At 38.9% G+C, this 17436-nt stretch overlaps 1 protein-coding gene across 1 annotated transcript; it reads right to left on the bottom strand.

The window, feature by feature from the left end:
• Window positions 1-57: 57 nt before the first annotated feature.
• LOC104963723 (B-cell receptor-associated protein 29-like) lies at window positions 58-2995 on the bottom strand. Its single transcript, XM_010792364.1, has 8 exons — window positions 2924-2995; window positions 2310-2416; window positions 1967-2067; window positions 1721-1868; window positions 1473-1608; window positions 1107-1203; window positions 767-867; window positions 58-648 (listed from the first exon to the last, which is right to left on the bottom strand). Exons 2-8 carry the CDS (start codon window positions 2399-2401, stop codon window positions 616-618), a joined length of 708 nt encoding a protein of 235 aa, XP_010790666.1. The 5' UTR covers window positions 2402-2416; window positions 2924-2995; the 3' UTR covers window positions 58-615.
• Between the last annotated feature and the right edge of the window lie 14441 nt (window positions 2996-17436).

Raw genomic sequence — 17436 nt, 5'->3', positions numbered from 1 at the left:
ATGCCTCTTTAAAAAAAGAAACAAGTAATGTCATAATTGATCTCAGCATGACAAGACGCAGGACAATTGTTGCGGGTTTTATGTGTTTATTTGTGTGTCATATACAGGACCAAATTGTCAACAAACTACAAAATGTCAAGAGAAGCCAGAACAGCAATCTTTATTTTAAATGTAATTAGTATATAAAAGGTATTATGGCTTGAAGATAGATCTACCATTCCAAAATGCTCAGTAATATTCAAAGGCACTTTATTCAAAACATTTGAACCTCTTTTAAAACAAGTTGAGTGCTCTCCTCCCTTTACACATTTCAGAATGCATAGCAATTCATAAACCGGTTCACGATCTCTCTGCAGTGACACAAAGTTAAGCATAGCATAATGTATTTCTTGGATGTTAACTGTTTCAGTCATAATCCAACGTTAGCATGGGTCCCTGAGACAACATTTAAACTAATTTGTACACTTCTAATTCTTAGTTACATGCAAAGAAACAAAAACATATTTAAACAAACACTCTGCATACAGTATAACACACAGTTTTAATTTGATGAGAAGAAAAGGTATCCCTGTACAGAGGAGAAACCTGACAACAATAGTCTCTGTGTTCATGTGGTTACTGATCCTTTTTATCTCCACTCTTGACATTCTGTGGATCAAGCAGAGGATTAAAAAACAGAATGCTTCCAGTATTACGGGAGTTAATATACAGTTAGCTTTTTTATCTACATGCACACATGAAGTAGAGCTGTGTGTGACTTTTTTACCTGGAGTTGATGGTGTTCAGTCAACAGTCGGTCATACTCTTGTGCCAGACCTTTAGCCTGCCTCTTCATGGCCTCCACTTCAGCATAAGATTTACGCACAGCTACACACACAAAAAGCACTATATCTATGAAATGCTCTGTATATCTCCAATGCCCCTAGAATGGGCTTCTTTTATAATACTACAGCTTATGTAAGATCAGTGATGATCCAGAATCTATGAATGTTTAAAAGTGTCATAGTGTGCATAATCCTTACTATAAGAAGAGTTATTTGGTTTTGTACACTCAAGTATCACTCATGATCATACTATACAGTATAAAAGAGGTGATGCTTACTTACCTTCCTCAGAAGTCTTCACTTGATCTGCCAGCTTCTCACTGTCCAGCTTCAGTACCTGGTTTTTTGCTGACATGGCTTTTTCCTCATTTAGGAGAGCCTGAGAAAACAGATAATTATCTTTAATTACCAACAGAAGACCACAGAGCTCCAAATTACAAATCACAGAAATAGTTCTCTATGAAAAATACTGTATGAATTAATGCCTACACATTTTTAAAAGGTGGACATGAGTCAATAATGCACATTTAGGTTACATTGAAGGTACCCTGCAATAGATATGACACATTTCTGGAATAGAATGAAAGTAACACGCTTTAAAACTATAACAAGTTTTAGTTCTGTCATCAGACTCAGATTAATTCTCACTTGCTTAAGCTTCAGGTTGTCATCCTGATGCTGCTTTGCTGCTTTGACAGCACTGTCCATCTGTGCCTGAAGACCTGCACTGTTCTCCACGGTGACAGCAACCTGGTTCAGCAAGGTGACAGTCCTGCGCATGATACTGTGATGAAGGACAGAAAAAAAGGCAGGGCAAGACAAGGTATCAGAAAGAGAAGTGGACAGTAGGTCCCAAACACATTCTGTTAATACATGTATAAGATAATGACACTAACAGCCAGAGGAAGAGAGAGAAGCCAGATATGTAGAGGTTCCTCTGCGCTCTGAACAGCTTCATGTGGACGTTGTCGAACAAATTTGGGTTAATCTTGACATCGTGCATGGGCTCAGCACCTGAGTACTTCTGCACCTCCCGGACAGCGTCTGAGTGGGCAGGGGGACAGAAGCATGATGATGCTGACAACATGCTGTCAGTCCACTCAGTGTCATTCACTGTCCGTCACTCACAGCAAGGCACTTACCAATGAAAAGAACAATAAGAACCATGATCATGGTAAAAAAGCATTTGTTCCAATATGGAGTTAACCAGTTCCATATTCTCCAGCTGAAAACAGAACGCCATCTGCAAAATAAGTAAAAAGGACATGTGAGTGAAACATAATGGATCTTCCCAGAAAGGACATGCATGCACTCTGCTGGTGGTTTGTGTGAAGTGTCTTTTTCTTTTTTTAAATCGACTCTTGCAAAGGACCCTTTTATAATGTCTTATTTATTCAGACAATCATCCTCTGCACCGAAAGCTAGGCATGATTTGCTGAATGAACTTTTGATTTATATTTTGGGTTTTTGTTTGTTTTGCAGTACCTGCGTGCTGATATGAAGGGTATACACAAGATGAGGTTCAATGCTATCTCTGCATAGAGGAAGAAAGCCACGGCCGTCCACTGGAGCGTCATTGTGACTGTGATTTCCTGAGGAGATTAATTAAATCCACGTATAGAATGACTAGACCTGGACTGCAATAGACAACTATAACTTTGAGAGATATCATACTATCTCCATTCAATAATAACAAGTACATTAATAATAATAACACAGTTTTTACTTTACTCTACATTTCATTTAGCTGAAGCTTTTATCCAAAGTGACTTACAGTAAGTGCTGTCCACCATGAAGAAACAAGCTCAACAAGTAAGAATCCTGCAGGTATATTAGCCTTCAAAACGCCATACTAATGTGGCTAAGTGCCACTGCTCTGGCTTCAAATAGGCCAAATTTCCCCAAACAAGTGCCGTGGAAGTCCATACACACACAAAATGTTTCTAGGCCTACAATATAAAACAGGCAATCTGGGGCAGGCATTCAGTCCATTTGCTATTTATAGGCTTTTACTTTGAAATATATTCTAGCTCCTTATTTTTGTTTAAAAGCAAAGGAGGTCAATCTATTCAAAGCAATAAACAGAGTTGTTGGCTTACCAGACCAAGTTGCACGATCAGAAGAATGGGAAAGTGAAGACACGCATGCGCTGACACACGTTCACAACAGCTGCTGGTGAGCATCTGAGGAGCTGCAGATCTAAATAAATCTCTGCTGGCTGAGTTGACATCATTTGTCAGCCCCTTTGGGTTTGTTAAAAATTACAAGCTGACCTAACGACCTAACTGCAAGCTTTATTTTCAGTCTACAGAAAGTGCAAGGTTTTTTCTTTTTTTGTACCAGTTTTTATTCCTTGTGTGTGAGCATGTTTGCTGATAGCTTCTCACATTTCATGTCATCTTACAAAAATAGCCATTTGACTAAAGGGCTCTCAGTCAATTTATTTTATAATAATTAATAATAATTGTTGTTTATGAATTATCCTAAAGCATTTTAAACAAGCATACTTAGTATTTTTAATATCTATGGAAATTATAACTATTTCAGGCCATTTTCTACAGAGAAAACCAAACAATAGTCCACAAGGGGGCGATGTTATCTAATTACATAATATTGCTTTTGCACAGGGGACAGGAAGTCGTGTACTGTATGTATTGCAGTTATTGCAGTGAATTCAATCCAAGTATTCCCTTTGCCAAGGAGATATACAGACAGCCGACAGTGTGAGAAAGGGTTTAGTTTACACACCAGCTGAATATAAATAGGTGTCCCCGAAATAACAGATAAAGACTCAAAAGCTCATTCAATACAAATCGACTTGAAAGGATTCCTCTTTTTGTGTATTTGTGCACCCTTTAAAAAGGAACACAAACAGCTTTTGACTTGCTCATCTAGCTTATACACATATAAATTGCATGGGTGTGTTGCTCATCAACAACTGAGACTGAGGGGAATTCTGGAGCACAGCCTTCGGCACACTCTTCTTTCTTTTGAATAATGAGTTTTCTTTTCACCAAATTCAGCTCCAATGACTATTCAGTGTATTTTCCCCCACTCCACTGCATTCGCCTTGCAGAGTGTATTCACAGGCTTCCTATGTGGAAGAGACTGATAGCTGCTATCCTCTTTGACTGCATGTCTCAGGAGTGCTGAGGAGCAAAATGTTTACAGCTGCACCCACTGATAGCTTTTTGAGAGTGGCCAAATGACTGTAGCAGAACTGAATGTGCTTTGATTGCTCACCATTTCAGAGGTCGCAGCTCAGGAGACTGAAGAGTCATTACAGCAAAATGCCTGCAATAAGCAGATGGCCAGGCATACAGTGATGGTGTGCTTGGTGGATATAGTTTTAACCTGAGAACTCCATCCACTTTATGTATTGTCAGTTCATCAAACCACTGTCTGCTTTGTGATCTCAGGACATTTTACCACGTGCTAAAATATAAGCCCTATAAAGTATAATGTGGGTTACATGGGGTCTGCACACTGCTGTTTGTGCCCAGAAAAAGCCTCCACAAAAAAGTGTCCATCAACTTTTGTCATATCAAAGATCCTCACCCTGTCTCTGAGGGGTAGCACAGATTCCAACCCTGCAGGATAAATTCAATTCAACAGCTTTTATCCTGAATCTCATCATTCCAGTCACTTCGCAAACTTTCGACTATGGCTAAAGGTTGGACAGTAAATCGACTTCTAAATTGAGAGCTTTGCCTTCAGGCTCAGGTCCTTTTGTTGTCGCTATAATGGCCCGGCATCCAACACCTTTATGCAATTTGGCCACCCTTTTTGCCTGTCCCTGCTTGAATGCTAAACACAGACACACACGGGTTAGGACCATCATGAACTCCCTATTGGTCACAAATGTTGCCAAGGATGGACTACCTGCTGGGTCATTATGAGCAAACAAGTTTCAAAAAGACTTCCTATTTTGTTCACTTACCAAAACTACTGACAAAAGTTCCTCAGTAGTGCACTCTCCCGCCTGCACTTCAGACAAAGTCAGTTTTTTCTCACCTTTACAGAAAATGCTTGAGCACAGTGTCCCCTCATGAGACATCTGGTACATGACCACCAAAAGCTTTTTTGCTTCTGCAATTGTAGAGTTTGAAGTTGTTTTCTGGCTTGTTGGTACCTGAACACTCAGCTGGAGGCTTGTGAGTAAGACTTGGAAAGAGAATAAACATACTGCACAAAAAGCAAAATTCAAGTACACTGATCACAGAGGGAGAAGAGATAATGAAACCATACACAGAGAAGGAGAGTCAGACAAGGACATAATTCACACACAGGGAGAACAATGAAGAGGTGAGAGTGAGTCTACTGGAGGAAGAAGATTCAAATCCTAAATGTCTGGATGATCCCAAATATCTGGAATGAGGCAACAAAACCAAAGAGAGATTGGTTTAACCATAGACCATAGAGTTTATAAAATTTTCGACATTTGCCCTTATTTTGCAATTTCATTTTCTCTTGCCAGCACCATTACGGCAAATTAAAGGCCTTTGTTGTGAAAGTCAACTTGGCAATAAATCAAATTCTGAATCTAAATTCTGACTAATGGACTAATTCTGACTAATACATTGGTGATGTAGCTGACTTTATATTTAGTCTAGGAAGAGCCAGCGGATTTTTTTTCTTTGACTGGCCTCTTTGCCTGCAGCACATTTACAGGGATCTAACTCAACTAACAGCCACAGAAACACTTAAACTGATTTCTTCACGATACAAGAGTTAAGAAGCAACTGTGTGGCCTTATTCTACACAAGCGCTGCAATTCCCTTTCTTGACTATTGGTGGCGCATTTCTAGAAGTACACACCAGGTGTGTGAAGATATCAGGTGAAGTTGGACTGATACAGCCACCAAGCTTTGTTGGGCTGGATCCTCATGCATGCTGCAGCCAAATCTTAAGCTTTGGATTCTGGAACTTCTCTTCGACAGAATACCTGTGCTGCATTTGCTCTGGAAGAACTGAGATCCCAAAACACAAGGGTTATCAGGATCAAGGACGCACCCATGCAGGTGAGTGTTTTTTTTAGCTAGCTGTTTGGCTAACTGTAGTTTTGGTTGGCTGCTTGCTTAACGTTAAATAGTCTTCTTTTCAGCATTTATTTGTTGTCAAGTGTGTTTGTAGAAATGCAAAGTTCTTTCTGAAATTGGAGTTTTCTTACTCAGTTTCACAGATTGTCTGAAGTCAGGATGGTTAGCAAACCTCTTAGCCCTCTCTCTGAGCTAGTGGGTTTCACTTAGGGAACATCAATAAATTACTGTTTGATGTTTTTTTCCCAAATGAGTGCACACTATGCAGAAATATGTAATGGGTCTGATGTGGCACACATTTATTAATTACTGACCTGTCATGAGTTTATTTAAAGAAAACATTTAAATGGAAGAGCATTTGCTGTTTTGTTCAATAGCTTCCATGTTCTGTAACACAGTGACTGGCTACCAGATAATATTACTACACTGGACAAAAAAACATTGTGTTTTTGTTTTAATGGTTCAGTTTGATATAAAGTTACCTTTTTTTAAATTCTTGATCTTTTTAATAGCTTCCATGTCATGTGACTTAAAGGGTGCAAAACAATGCAGAACTGTATTATTATCTGGGTTTCTCTTGGGGACCATCAATACATTACCGTTTGACACAAATCATGGTTTATTTTAAATACCCCTGTGATAAATAGCCCATATAAGTGCATAGTATGCTAAAAAATGACCATGTGTCTAATGTGGGACACCCTTATTGATTACTGATGTGTCATGAAATATTTATAGGAAGATCATTTCAGTTTTTTTGAATAGCTTCCATGTGAAGTGGCTTAATGAGTGCAAATCAATGCAGCACTATATTATTACTTGGACGAGGGGTAACTCCCCCTTTTTTTATTGGATTTGATTCCTTCTATTTTATTCCTTCTATTCATAAAAATATTTCATGTCATATGACCCAGTGACTCCAAATCTATTCCAGATATTATTAATACACTGGACAAATAAGACACACCAACTTTTTATATTGGAATTTAGGGCTTCTTTTATTTTATGACTTGACTTGGACTTGTTATTTATAATATCCTTTTTAACTATAAATAAACCATATCACTCACAATTACAACATTGCATCATTTCGTTTAAACAACACACGTAATGTACTGTGTCAGCAGTTAAACAGTAAATTAACAGTTTTAACCGCTGTTGCAACCCCATATTGAGCTACAGCTGAAGATTTCTAGAACAGACCACAGGCAAATGTTACAATTTGTTGTTTTTGTATCATTTGAATCAAAATGTGGAGGCTGTAAGTGATTCTGAGATTCTGTGTCCAAACTATTAAGCAGCCCACTAACTGTGGGTGTTGCAGTTTAAACAATGCCTCTCTTTGGATTGTGATATACAGATTTTGTTTTCTGAATGATGAAATAATGCCAGATAATAATTTCACAGTATATCTTGTACTCGCTATTGACTGTTTCCCAGCAACGCTATTTCAAGATGCGCATACAGATATGGGGAAACAAAGTTTCACAGAAATACTGTGAGAGGAGTTGAGGGGGAGTTCTTGTTAAAATGATGGGTGGTAAGTAACTGTTCGGTATCGAAAAGATGAACACATTTCATTACAGAGTGCATGATTATATGAATAGAGGGATATGGTCAGATCCCTGAGAATAGCTTTTTCCCAGAACATGTTAACAAAAAACTTCTGATTTAAGGTAAAGCGGCATACTGTTTCTAAATGTTTTGGCCACTAGCAGTAGTTTTCACCAGGCTTTATGGAGAACTAGGAATAGAGTATGAATCATTAAACCTATTAGCATTAATGCAGGAGTGTCTTGTAAAATTCAACATTGAAATGTTTTACAGCAAAATTCAGAAATGTGTCATCATTCCGATCATGAACAAAACAGTGGCCCAAATAATAGTAACATAAAATGATCCCACAAACTGGTCAATTCTTTACTGGATCTACAGTATACCAAGTTTCCTCTTTTTAGCTTGAATGTTAAGTATGCAGGACAGGTTGGTGTGTGTGTGTGTGTGTGTGTGTGTCCCCTTCTTTTGGTGGGTGAGTGGATTGGCAGTCTGTTTATAGATATTTGTTTTGGGTTTATTAGATTGGAGATTACATTGCATTTAGCTGACGCTTTTATCCAAAGCAACTTACAATAAGTACATTCGACCAGGAAGATACAACCTTGAAGAAAACAGAATCATATAAGTACATCAGGTTTCANCCTAAATTCTCCCACACCACGCCGCTCCTCTGCTCCCTTCACTGGCTTCCAGTAACTGCTAGAATCCACTTCAAGACACTGGTACTTGCGTACCATGCTGCGAACAGCATGGTACGCAAGTACCAGTGTCTTGAAGTGGATTCTAGCAGTTACTGGAAGCCAGTGAAGGGAGCAGAGGAGCGGCGTGGTGTGGGAGAATTTAGGAAGGTTGAAGACCAGACGAGCCGCTGCATTCTGGATGAGCTGCAGAGGTCGGATGGCACATGCAGGTAGACCAGCCAGGAGGGAGTTGCAGTAGTCTAGGCGTGAGATGACGAGAGCCTGGACCAGAACCTGCGCTGTTTTCTGGGTCAGCTGGGGACGTATCCTCCTGATGTTGTAAAGCGTGTATCTGCACTAGCGAGTTTTTGCAGCAATGTTTGCAGTGAAGGACAGTTTGTTATCTAGGATCACACCCAGATTCCTTGCAGTCTGAGTCGGGGAAACAACAGAGGTGCCGATGTTGATTGTTAGGTCAAGAGTGGGACAATCTTTTCCCGGAAGGAAAAGCAGTTCAGTCTTGTCAAGGTTGAGCTTGAGGTGATGAGCAGACATCCACCGAGAGATGTCTGCTAGGCAAGCAGAGATGCGTGCGACGAGTGCTACGTTTTATATTCCATCTTCCCTTTCTCTGTCTTCCTTACCCCTCAAAACGTTGTTCTTCCCTCACTTGTACTTATGTTGTGTTTTTCTTTCCTCCTTTCCTCTCATATAACCCCCCCTTTTTCTTACATCAGATCGCTTTCTGTTTCCTCTTACTTTTCTCTCTTTTCATAGTCTTTATCCATCCTTCACATCATTTTGTCCTATCGTCCAGTGTTTCATCTACTCCTTCTTGCTTCCTTTTTTTTACTCCTATCTTTCCAACGTGTTTTTGTAGAGTGTAATCTAAAGACCCTTCATTTCCACTGAGTGTATTCAACATTGAATCATTCAAATTCCAGGAAATGAAACTAATATGTGCTGTGAGAAAGAGGAAGGAAGGAGGAAGTCAGTCAGTGAGGTCATGCATTATGGTCATTTAGCGAGAAAGTAATGATTTCACAATAATTACGTTCGAAAATAAATGATAGGCACCTTCCTGAAACTCTACTTGTTTTCTATTGGAAATTCACAAACAAATGTAATGTTCCGAAACATGTAGCAAACAAAGTAAAAGTGTAATTGTTTATTATAGCTTTTTGTACAATTCTGCAGTAATTTCTAAGTTGTCAAATTCACACGGTATAGGCACAATTTTATTGTTCCCACTTATGGAAAAACAGAATAATACAAACCATGCATAAAGCAGCCCAAATCCCCAGTCAGTTGGTAGTCAGTGTTGCTTTGTGTAATTTTGAGAAATTGTTACCTTGACCCTATCTGTGCTACAGATTTGGACATGTGAGTATATTCAATTTCGAAATAATCCCCTGAATGATTGTTGTTGGTCTGTATTTTTGGCCAAACGGCAGTCCTTCAACTTCAGTGTCAGCAGGGATGACAAAAGTACACACATCCTTTACTCAAGTAGAAGTACAGATAGCCTACTCATGTTTAAAAATACGCTGGTAAAAGTGAAGTACTGACTAAACTTCTTTACTCAAGTAAAAGTAAAGAAGTATGGGCTTCGAAATGTACTTAAATAAAAAGTACCCATAACTAGCAGCTGTTTTAAAGAGTAACTGACCTTTCTTTATATTAATAGAACGATAATGACATTGTTAGCTAATGAATGTTTCCATGTTGAACAACGGCAACATGACAACGTTTTCATTGGTCCCTCTTCTTTAGAGAAGACCAGGAAATGATGGATCCACGGATCGTGTTAAAATCAATAGGCACGCAATGACTCTAAATAATAATGATCACGCCACCAAACGCAGATTAAAACTAAAGTAACCAGCCTGTTTGGAAAATGTAAGAAGTAGAAAGTACAGGTATTTGTGTTAAAGAAGTAAAAGGAAAAAGTCATCAGAAAAATAAGTAGGCCTAGTGGAGTAAAGTACTGATACCAGAACATTTTACTTAAGTACAGTAACAAAGTATTTATACTCCATTACTTCCCACCTCTGAGTGTCAGTTTGTTATGTCATTAGTCCCACAGAAAGACATTTTCTACCATTGTCTTACATTAATTTAACTGAGCCAAGATCGCCCTCTGCAGAAGAGAGGCGGTGCATAAGCAAAAAGCAATTGTGCATGTTTTATGGACCCAGACACAGGTATTTTTGTACTCAACAGTGAGGCCATTTTGATTTGATGCGCCACTGAGCAACTTTCATAGGAATTAAACGTGCCCTGCCTCCAACGCAGCATCCAGTTGTGTTTATGAATCCATGCTTTGTATCAAGGAAGCATGGCCGTATCCACCATTGAGGTCACCGAGGTCCGGACCTCGGTAATTTTTTTCGAGCTGTGTACGGTATACAAAACTTGTGAAACTGAACTAAACGGGGTTCTTTGTAGTACTTCCATTTACTGACGATGGGGGCGCTGCATAACTACGTAGCCTCGATTAAAGCAAACAGAAGAAGACGACATTTATCAACAAACCACCACAGCCCGGGCCCTTTCTCATTTCTCTAACTCCCCTCCTCGACTCCTATCCTCGAGACTTAGTCCCGCGCACAGAAGATGCTAGCGGAGGAGCCGAGGAGGGGAACCGAGGAGAGAGGAGGGGAAGCAGCAGGCGGTTAGAGAAATGAGAACTCCTCTCCTCTGAGCGGTCATTTTAAAGAGACGTCCATTAATGATGACAGGAGGCACAGCAGCCCTCTGTCTGATGGACAGATGTGTTCATGACCACTTATATATTTACTTTGATTCATTCACAGTGCGGTATAATGAGACAGGCTACAGATGCGGACACACACACACACACATATATGTATATAAATATATACAATTTCAGAATCAAACAAGTATGAGAGCACTCTCATAATAACGTAACACTATCAGAGACTGGATATATCCCCCCCCTCTGGTCGCTACAATGAGGAAAATAAATTACGGGCCAAAAGTTTTATTTACAAGTATTAAAAGTAAGCAGAAGACACCAAACTCAACTGAGACCTGTCTGTCCGCTGCATCTACGCACACACTGTACCACACACACCTACACACTGTACCACACACACGCACAGCTCCTAAAGCATATAATCAGGCTACAGCCGTTGTGTATTTTATTATGTGAAGCACTAAATGGTTTTAGAAAAATATCGACTATTTGTTTGTAGATATCTACTAAACTAAAGCAAATAAAGAGAGTAGGCCTGTTATACTGAGTGATATATATTATACACACTGCTCTGCTTTCTGCACGGACCTCACAGCTGTTCTCTCTGTAAACATCGCGTCGCGATGAGAGCAGTTAATAAAATAATATCCAGGGGATGCATGCAGAGCTGTCATTGGCTGAGACAAGTCCGGCCGTGCGTCACGACTCTTTGAAACATCCCTGTTCCCGAAAATGCATCTGCGAAGGAGCCGTGCAGGACCCATCAGTGTATCCTCGATTATAGCTCCTCCAGAGAGCCTCCTCGACGCTCGATCCTCGGCCCTCGAAGTGCATTTAGAGAAATTAGATGTCAACATGGCGCGCTGAAATTCATTTCCGGGTCACTACCGGAGGACCGAGGATTCGAGGAGTCGAGGAGGGGAAATCCCAGAAATGAGATACGGCCATGGTGTCGGAATTTTGCCCGATGGCAACATTTCAAGGAATTGTCTCCACTTTTTGACACGGGGACTGGTATTGTACAACAGGGAACATCTTTCAAGATGTCTTCTTAAAACATACTGTTTTTTAAAATTGTCATTCATTTGTTGCCTCATTGTTGCTATGGACACCACTCTGCTACGGTAATGTTTACCTTTGTTACACTGTTTTTCTCTTATTAAATATGGTTTGCACCAAATCCTGTATATTTTGGAACTAAAAATATCTTATTTATCAACAGTCTTGTGGTGATATAGGTGTAATTTATTTCTGATATTATTAACCAAATATTTAAAAGTTAATTAAAGTGTTTTACTTTTAAAAACTTGGATGTAAATATCAGAATGCCTCAAGGTTCAAACATAAAATTAAAATAAATAAATAAAATACTATGTCATTCTCTCCATCTAACAAATTGCTCATGTTAGAATGAAATACAATCCTAACGCGGGCTTTACAAACCTAAATTGGCAGCGTTTATGTGCTACAAGCAGACACAACAGTCATCTTTAGGAGTGCATGTAGTATCAAAAGCACCTCAGTTAGGTTTATTGTAGGATTACCCCATAAGGAAGGAAACCCCACAAGAAGGCAGCATGACTGAAATTCCTTGTTATTGTTGCACAAGTATTTCACTAAGCAGCTTTCTAATGATTGTCCAATGCTCCTACTAATCCAATAAAGAGGTACAGACCCTTTATTCTGACCTCTTTTACTGGAGCAAAACACTTTGTCCAAGGAATTTCTCACAGGGACTTAATACCCGGTCCAAAGGGAACCGAGAGCAGCTGCACTCAACACCTCTCATGGACACCAGCTAGGCTTCACCAGGAACATGCAGCACCCGTTACTCAAACTTTAAGTAGGTGTTCAAACATTCATGAATTTGAATCAAAACGCGAAAAAGGAACCTAAAGTTTCAAGGCTCTTTAAATGACATCTATAGCTTTAAGATATGTACACACTTCATACTGTGTCTCTCTGACATACATGTGATCTCGATCATAGGAGTGGTATTTGTGTGACCCCCCTCTAGGCTAGTCAAATGACAGGCTTGCTCTCTGTCCTTTGAGGCTGAAACACTTCATACATGTTGTCACACAGTTCTCGAGTATATAATCCGGCCTCAATTAGCCAGCTGTGTGGTGAGTTTTTGCCCCTCTCTGCCACTTTAAATATCAGATGTGTGCACGGTAAAAAAAAATACATTTGACATAGATAAAGAATTTTGGAAATAAAGTTATTTCTAAGGAAGATCTAAATAAAAACCTTCTTATAATTGTGGTAGTCCTGTGCTGTCTTTACGAAAATGTAATTTGTTCTAACGCCACATTTTGTACTAATTTAGTATTAGGAAAGCCATTTATAATATGCCAAATTGTTGACTAACTGAAGTACAACAAAACCCAAATTCCAAACATGACTTCAGTAGAGGTTGTGTTATGAATTCAGAAGGGCTTGTCAGGGCAGAGCTAGTTATTTTATTATATTTTACAAAAACGACAATGTACCTTCAGGTTGGGGTGGCAGGAGTTCTTCACTGTGGGGGGGGTGGGGTTGTCATCAGGAGTCCAGCTGCCTGCGGCCGTGTTGTCCATTTTCTTCATGGCAGCCTCCTTCTTTACCTCACTATGGCTGTCTTTACTCACACCTGTTGGATCAAATTTAGATTAAAAAAATATGTCAAGGTCATTTTCATCAACCCAAATTATTACTTTCATTAATAACAGTTTTTTAGTTTTCGAAATAGATGGAAATATACTTGATGCAAGTCCAAACAAGATGAGCAGAGCATTAAATGTTCTTAAACATCATTGGCATTTGTGTTTTAGAAGTGTTTTTATTCTGGAAGTTAAGTAGATGTCATGGCATATCATTTACAGTACAGTATGAGTGTATTCATATCAAATGTACACAGATGGCATACTCTAGAATCTTCCGGGAAAAACAAGCCTTAACAAGCCAATGTGAAGCTCATTAAATACAGTAAATGATATTTTTCATACCGGGGAGCAAACTGTATTTTCACAAAAACATTCTTTCCTCTAATTGCTAGTATAATCTCTCCTTAATAGCCATAATGATACTACGAGATTATGAGATATAGTGAGGGTTGAGAAAGATAATTTAAAAAAAAGTAATGAGTGACAGAAAAATGTCCAATGAGCTTCGGGGATTTGATCATCGAGACATTTTCCTTCGGAAGTTCTGCTGAACTTGCCATGTGATGAGAAAGATAGAGAGATCAGAAAGTCAAAAAGAAAACATCACCATGTTAAAAGTCTATGTGTTTTCACTATGAAATGTGAAAAGATTTCTATACAAGAGAGATCAGTGCTGTGACACTGTCTAAAAGCCGGGGTGTTTATTCAGTGACAAGAAAAGTCCCTATGGATCCCTCCACCAAACCACAACATGGCTTTGAACTGTGCATGAAAGAAAGGCAGCTGCTGACATAAAGTATTTCATACTCATCATCTAACCAAGACCTGCATACCACATGCGGAGACTGTGAGGCAAGTATTTCAGAACAACAGTCAAAATATTTCATCAGAGTGTTTTGAAGCTTGTATCTCCCAGACAGCTACATAATCTAATGTATGCACCATTAAACTGCCTTCCTGGAGAGTCATAACAGGATAACCTATTCATGTCCACATAGGAGGTAATATGTTGCATATAATAATGACACTTATTTGATCATTGTGTTCAAACTGGAGAAAATACATACCTACCATTTCCATGAGCAGCTACTGTATAGTTCAATCTTAAACTCCCTGTTTCTTCAAAACACTCCCGGGTCTGGCCGTGAAATGTTTGTTAGTAAACTCATAAAAGACTGAAATGTACTGTCAAGTGCCCTACTGTAAATATAATAATAATAATAATAATACATGTTATTTATATAGCGCTTTTCCTGGTGCTCAAAGCGCTTAATATAAAATGTGTTATTGGCTGCTGTTAAGAATAATCCTGCATATAAAATCAAAGAGGTGCATAAAAGGCCTTAGTGCACTTCATGGGCGTAACTCAGTGAAACCCACTGATAAATACTTAGATTACTGGCAAATTCACTATGATGTTAACTTTGATTAAAGGTGGGGTAGGTAAGTTTGAGAAACCGGCTCGAGATACACTTGTTGTGCTAGAGGACCCTCGCAGCGGCGGAAACCGTGCCGCGCCACACTAATTGCGGCACATAAGCGCAGGTGCGCCGCATTTTTGGCACAATTGAGGCACCCTCCTCAAGATGAGGCCCCCTCCGCAAGGTGAGGCCCCACGCAGTCTGCATGATCGGCCTGTAGGGAGGGACGGCCCTGCACTCAGGTCAATTAGTCAATGCATATTGAGTTACCAGATAATCATCTGTAGATAATGCAAAGCCCATGCTGTTTCTCAGCTGTGCGCACTGTCTGTAGCAGTTAAGATGAGCAGTCAGTCGGCCCTTTTCTTCAGGAAGATGCAACGACATGACATATTGAGAAGTGTTAAACATAGAAAAACAAACAAACAAAAAATTAATTAAATGTTGGATTAAAGCTTACATTTTGTCCATGTTGTTATTTTCAAAAAGTAATCACTCCAATAAAGCATAGCAATAGAATTGACGTTGACATTGCTTTGACGTCTGCCGTCAATTGTTATCCCTTCAGTGACGTTTAAATCACATGTTTTTTGGTGGCGTACTTCATAGATAATTGGACGCAGTTTTAAAAGTATTTTATCGCATTTTTGTGTTATTGATAAACACACTTTTCAACATCAGTCAAGCGTTGAACGTTTTTTATTTATTGTATCTATTTTTTAAGTTTTAGTTTTTTGAGTTAACCATTTGTTCTAATGCGCAAATGAAAATGCGCATAAAAAGCAGGTGCCCTCAAAAACACCTGATCCCGGATAGTTCCTGTCTATCACTATCACATGCATTTTTAATCATCTCAAACCATATCGCAGAAACTTCACTTAACTGCAGTTTTGTAAACAAACACGTAAACTGTCAAGTGAACAATATGCGTAATTGTCAGTGACAGACAGAGTATTCACTAAAAAGAACATCATGATACTTACCCAACTCGGACAAACCCTTTCCCCTCAAGGCGTCTTAAACTTCCTATTTTAAAATCGGTCAACAAATTGAGGCAGAATAATCCTGTTCTGTCACAAAAGCCTTCACCGGCACACAGTCTGACCGAGTCACCTGCTCATGCTGCACTACATGCTCCTCTGCAGCGGAGAACAGTTTGTTTCTTGGAGGAAGCGACAGGGAGGGAGAGCCAGACTGAGCAGCGTGTTCACAGCGAGGCACGTGATGCTAAACAGAGCTGCGAGCACAATTTACCAGACAGTGTCCCACATTCTCACTTGGCTCTAATACAATTTAAGCAAATAAATCTTATTCCAAAACATCTGCAAGGAAACGCTCAACAGATAATTATAAAAACAAATCTGACAAATACCTTTTTTATTTTTCAATATACAGCCTGAAATGTTAAATCACGCTCAGGAATCGAACCCACGGTCACGCAGTAATGTGGATATGGAGTGCCTGCTTTAACTACTGAGCTACACAGCAGCTTCTGGAGGGCAGGATTGATTAGAAAGGAATCGAATAGATGACCTGTCACCTTTAGGCTGGCCAGGACACAAAAACTCGCAAAACATGAAAACTCAGAAAGATAATAAAGGAAAGGATTTTTTGAAAACATTTTGAATTCAATTTGTATATGAAAATATAAAAAAACAAATAATGTTTTTAATTGTTATTATTATCACTGTATTTTTTTGTTTTATTAAAAAAAAAAGTTCATATTAAATGTCTTTATATATATTTTTTCAAGTTAGTTTTTATGATTTGGTTTTATTATGATTTTTTTGTTATTATCTTATTTTACTTATTATTTTATTATTATTACTTTATTTTAATTGTATTTTTTAAATTAATATTTAATTATTATTATTATTATTATTATTATTATCATTATTATTATTATTTTTGTCCATTTTTTTTCACGTCCCTCTGAGGTGGCCAGAGGTGTGGGTCCCTTGGGTAAAACAAAATCTCTCTCTCTGCCTGATTTTTGGTACCAACCAAGAGTTATATTTTTTGTTACCAACCAAAAGTCCTTCTTAGTCCCAGTTTCACATTGTCACATCAGGTCCAGAGGTCGATGCAGTAGTTTTTCATGCAGGTGCTTAAGGTTCAACACCCAGGGGAGGGGCATCTTTTGTCTTCTGCTATGCTGATGTTAAGTCTGGAGAAATGGTCCCCACCACTTTTTCGAACCAAGTGCCTAAACTAAGGTGTTCCTCAACTCACCTGAAAGCGACAATTTTCATGAAAAAGGAAGGAATTCTTATAAAAATCTACAAAAACAAGAGGCTACTATTGCATCTTTATTTCAGGGTTTATTAACTGGATGACTTCCCAATTCCTTGTTGGAGCCTACTGACACACCAGGTGGTCAGACCTCATTTCTCAAGTTTCTCTGTTGCCAAGGGGATACCAGTTCCATATGCAGCAGACCCTTTATAAATCAAACCACTCTAAACAGATACCTATTAAGCACCCAGAGTAAGATGCAGAATTGGCTGTTACTTCACTAAAAGTGAAGAAAAATGATAATACATAGATGGTG

This window comes from Notothenia coriiceps, unplaced genomic scaffold, assembly GCF_000735185.1.
Source record: "Notothenia coriiceps isolate Sejong01 unplaced genomic scaffold, NC01 NC01_scaffold00036399, whole genome shotgun sequence".
Taxonomy (NCBI): domain Eukaryota; kingdom Metazoa; phylum Chordata; class Actinopteri; order Perciformes; family Nototheniidae; genus Notothenia; species Notothenia coriiceps.
The sequence above is the reverse complement of the archived record's forward strand: the minus strand, read 5'-3'. Positions and strand labels throughout refer to the sequence as shown.

Bases quoted from the DNA above. Each gene is read 5' to 3' on its own strand.
- LOC104963723 (XM_010792364.1), bottom strand. From the start codon at position 2,401: ATGACGCTCCAGTGGACGGCCGTGGCTTTCTTCCTCTATGCAGAGATA. The intron at 1,869-1,966 runs GTAAGTGCCTTG...CTGCCCACTCAG, and splicing joins TCTTATTGTTCTTTTCATTG to ACGCTGTCCGGGAGGTGCAG. The intron at 649-766 runs GTAAAAAAGTCA...CTTGATCCACAG, and splicing joins CTGAACACCATCAACTCCAG to AATGTCAAGAGTGGAGATAA.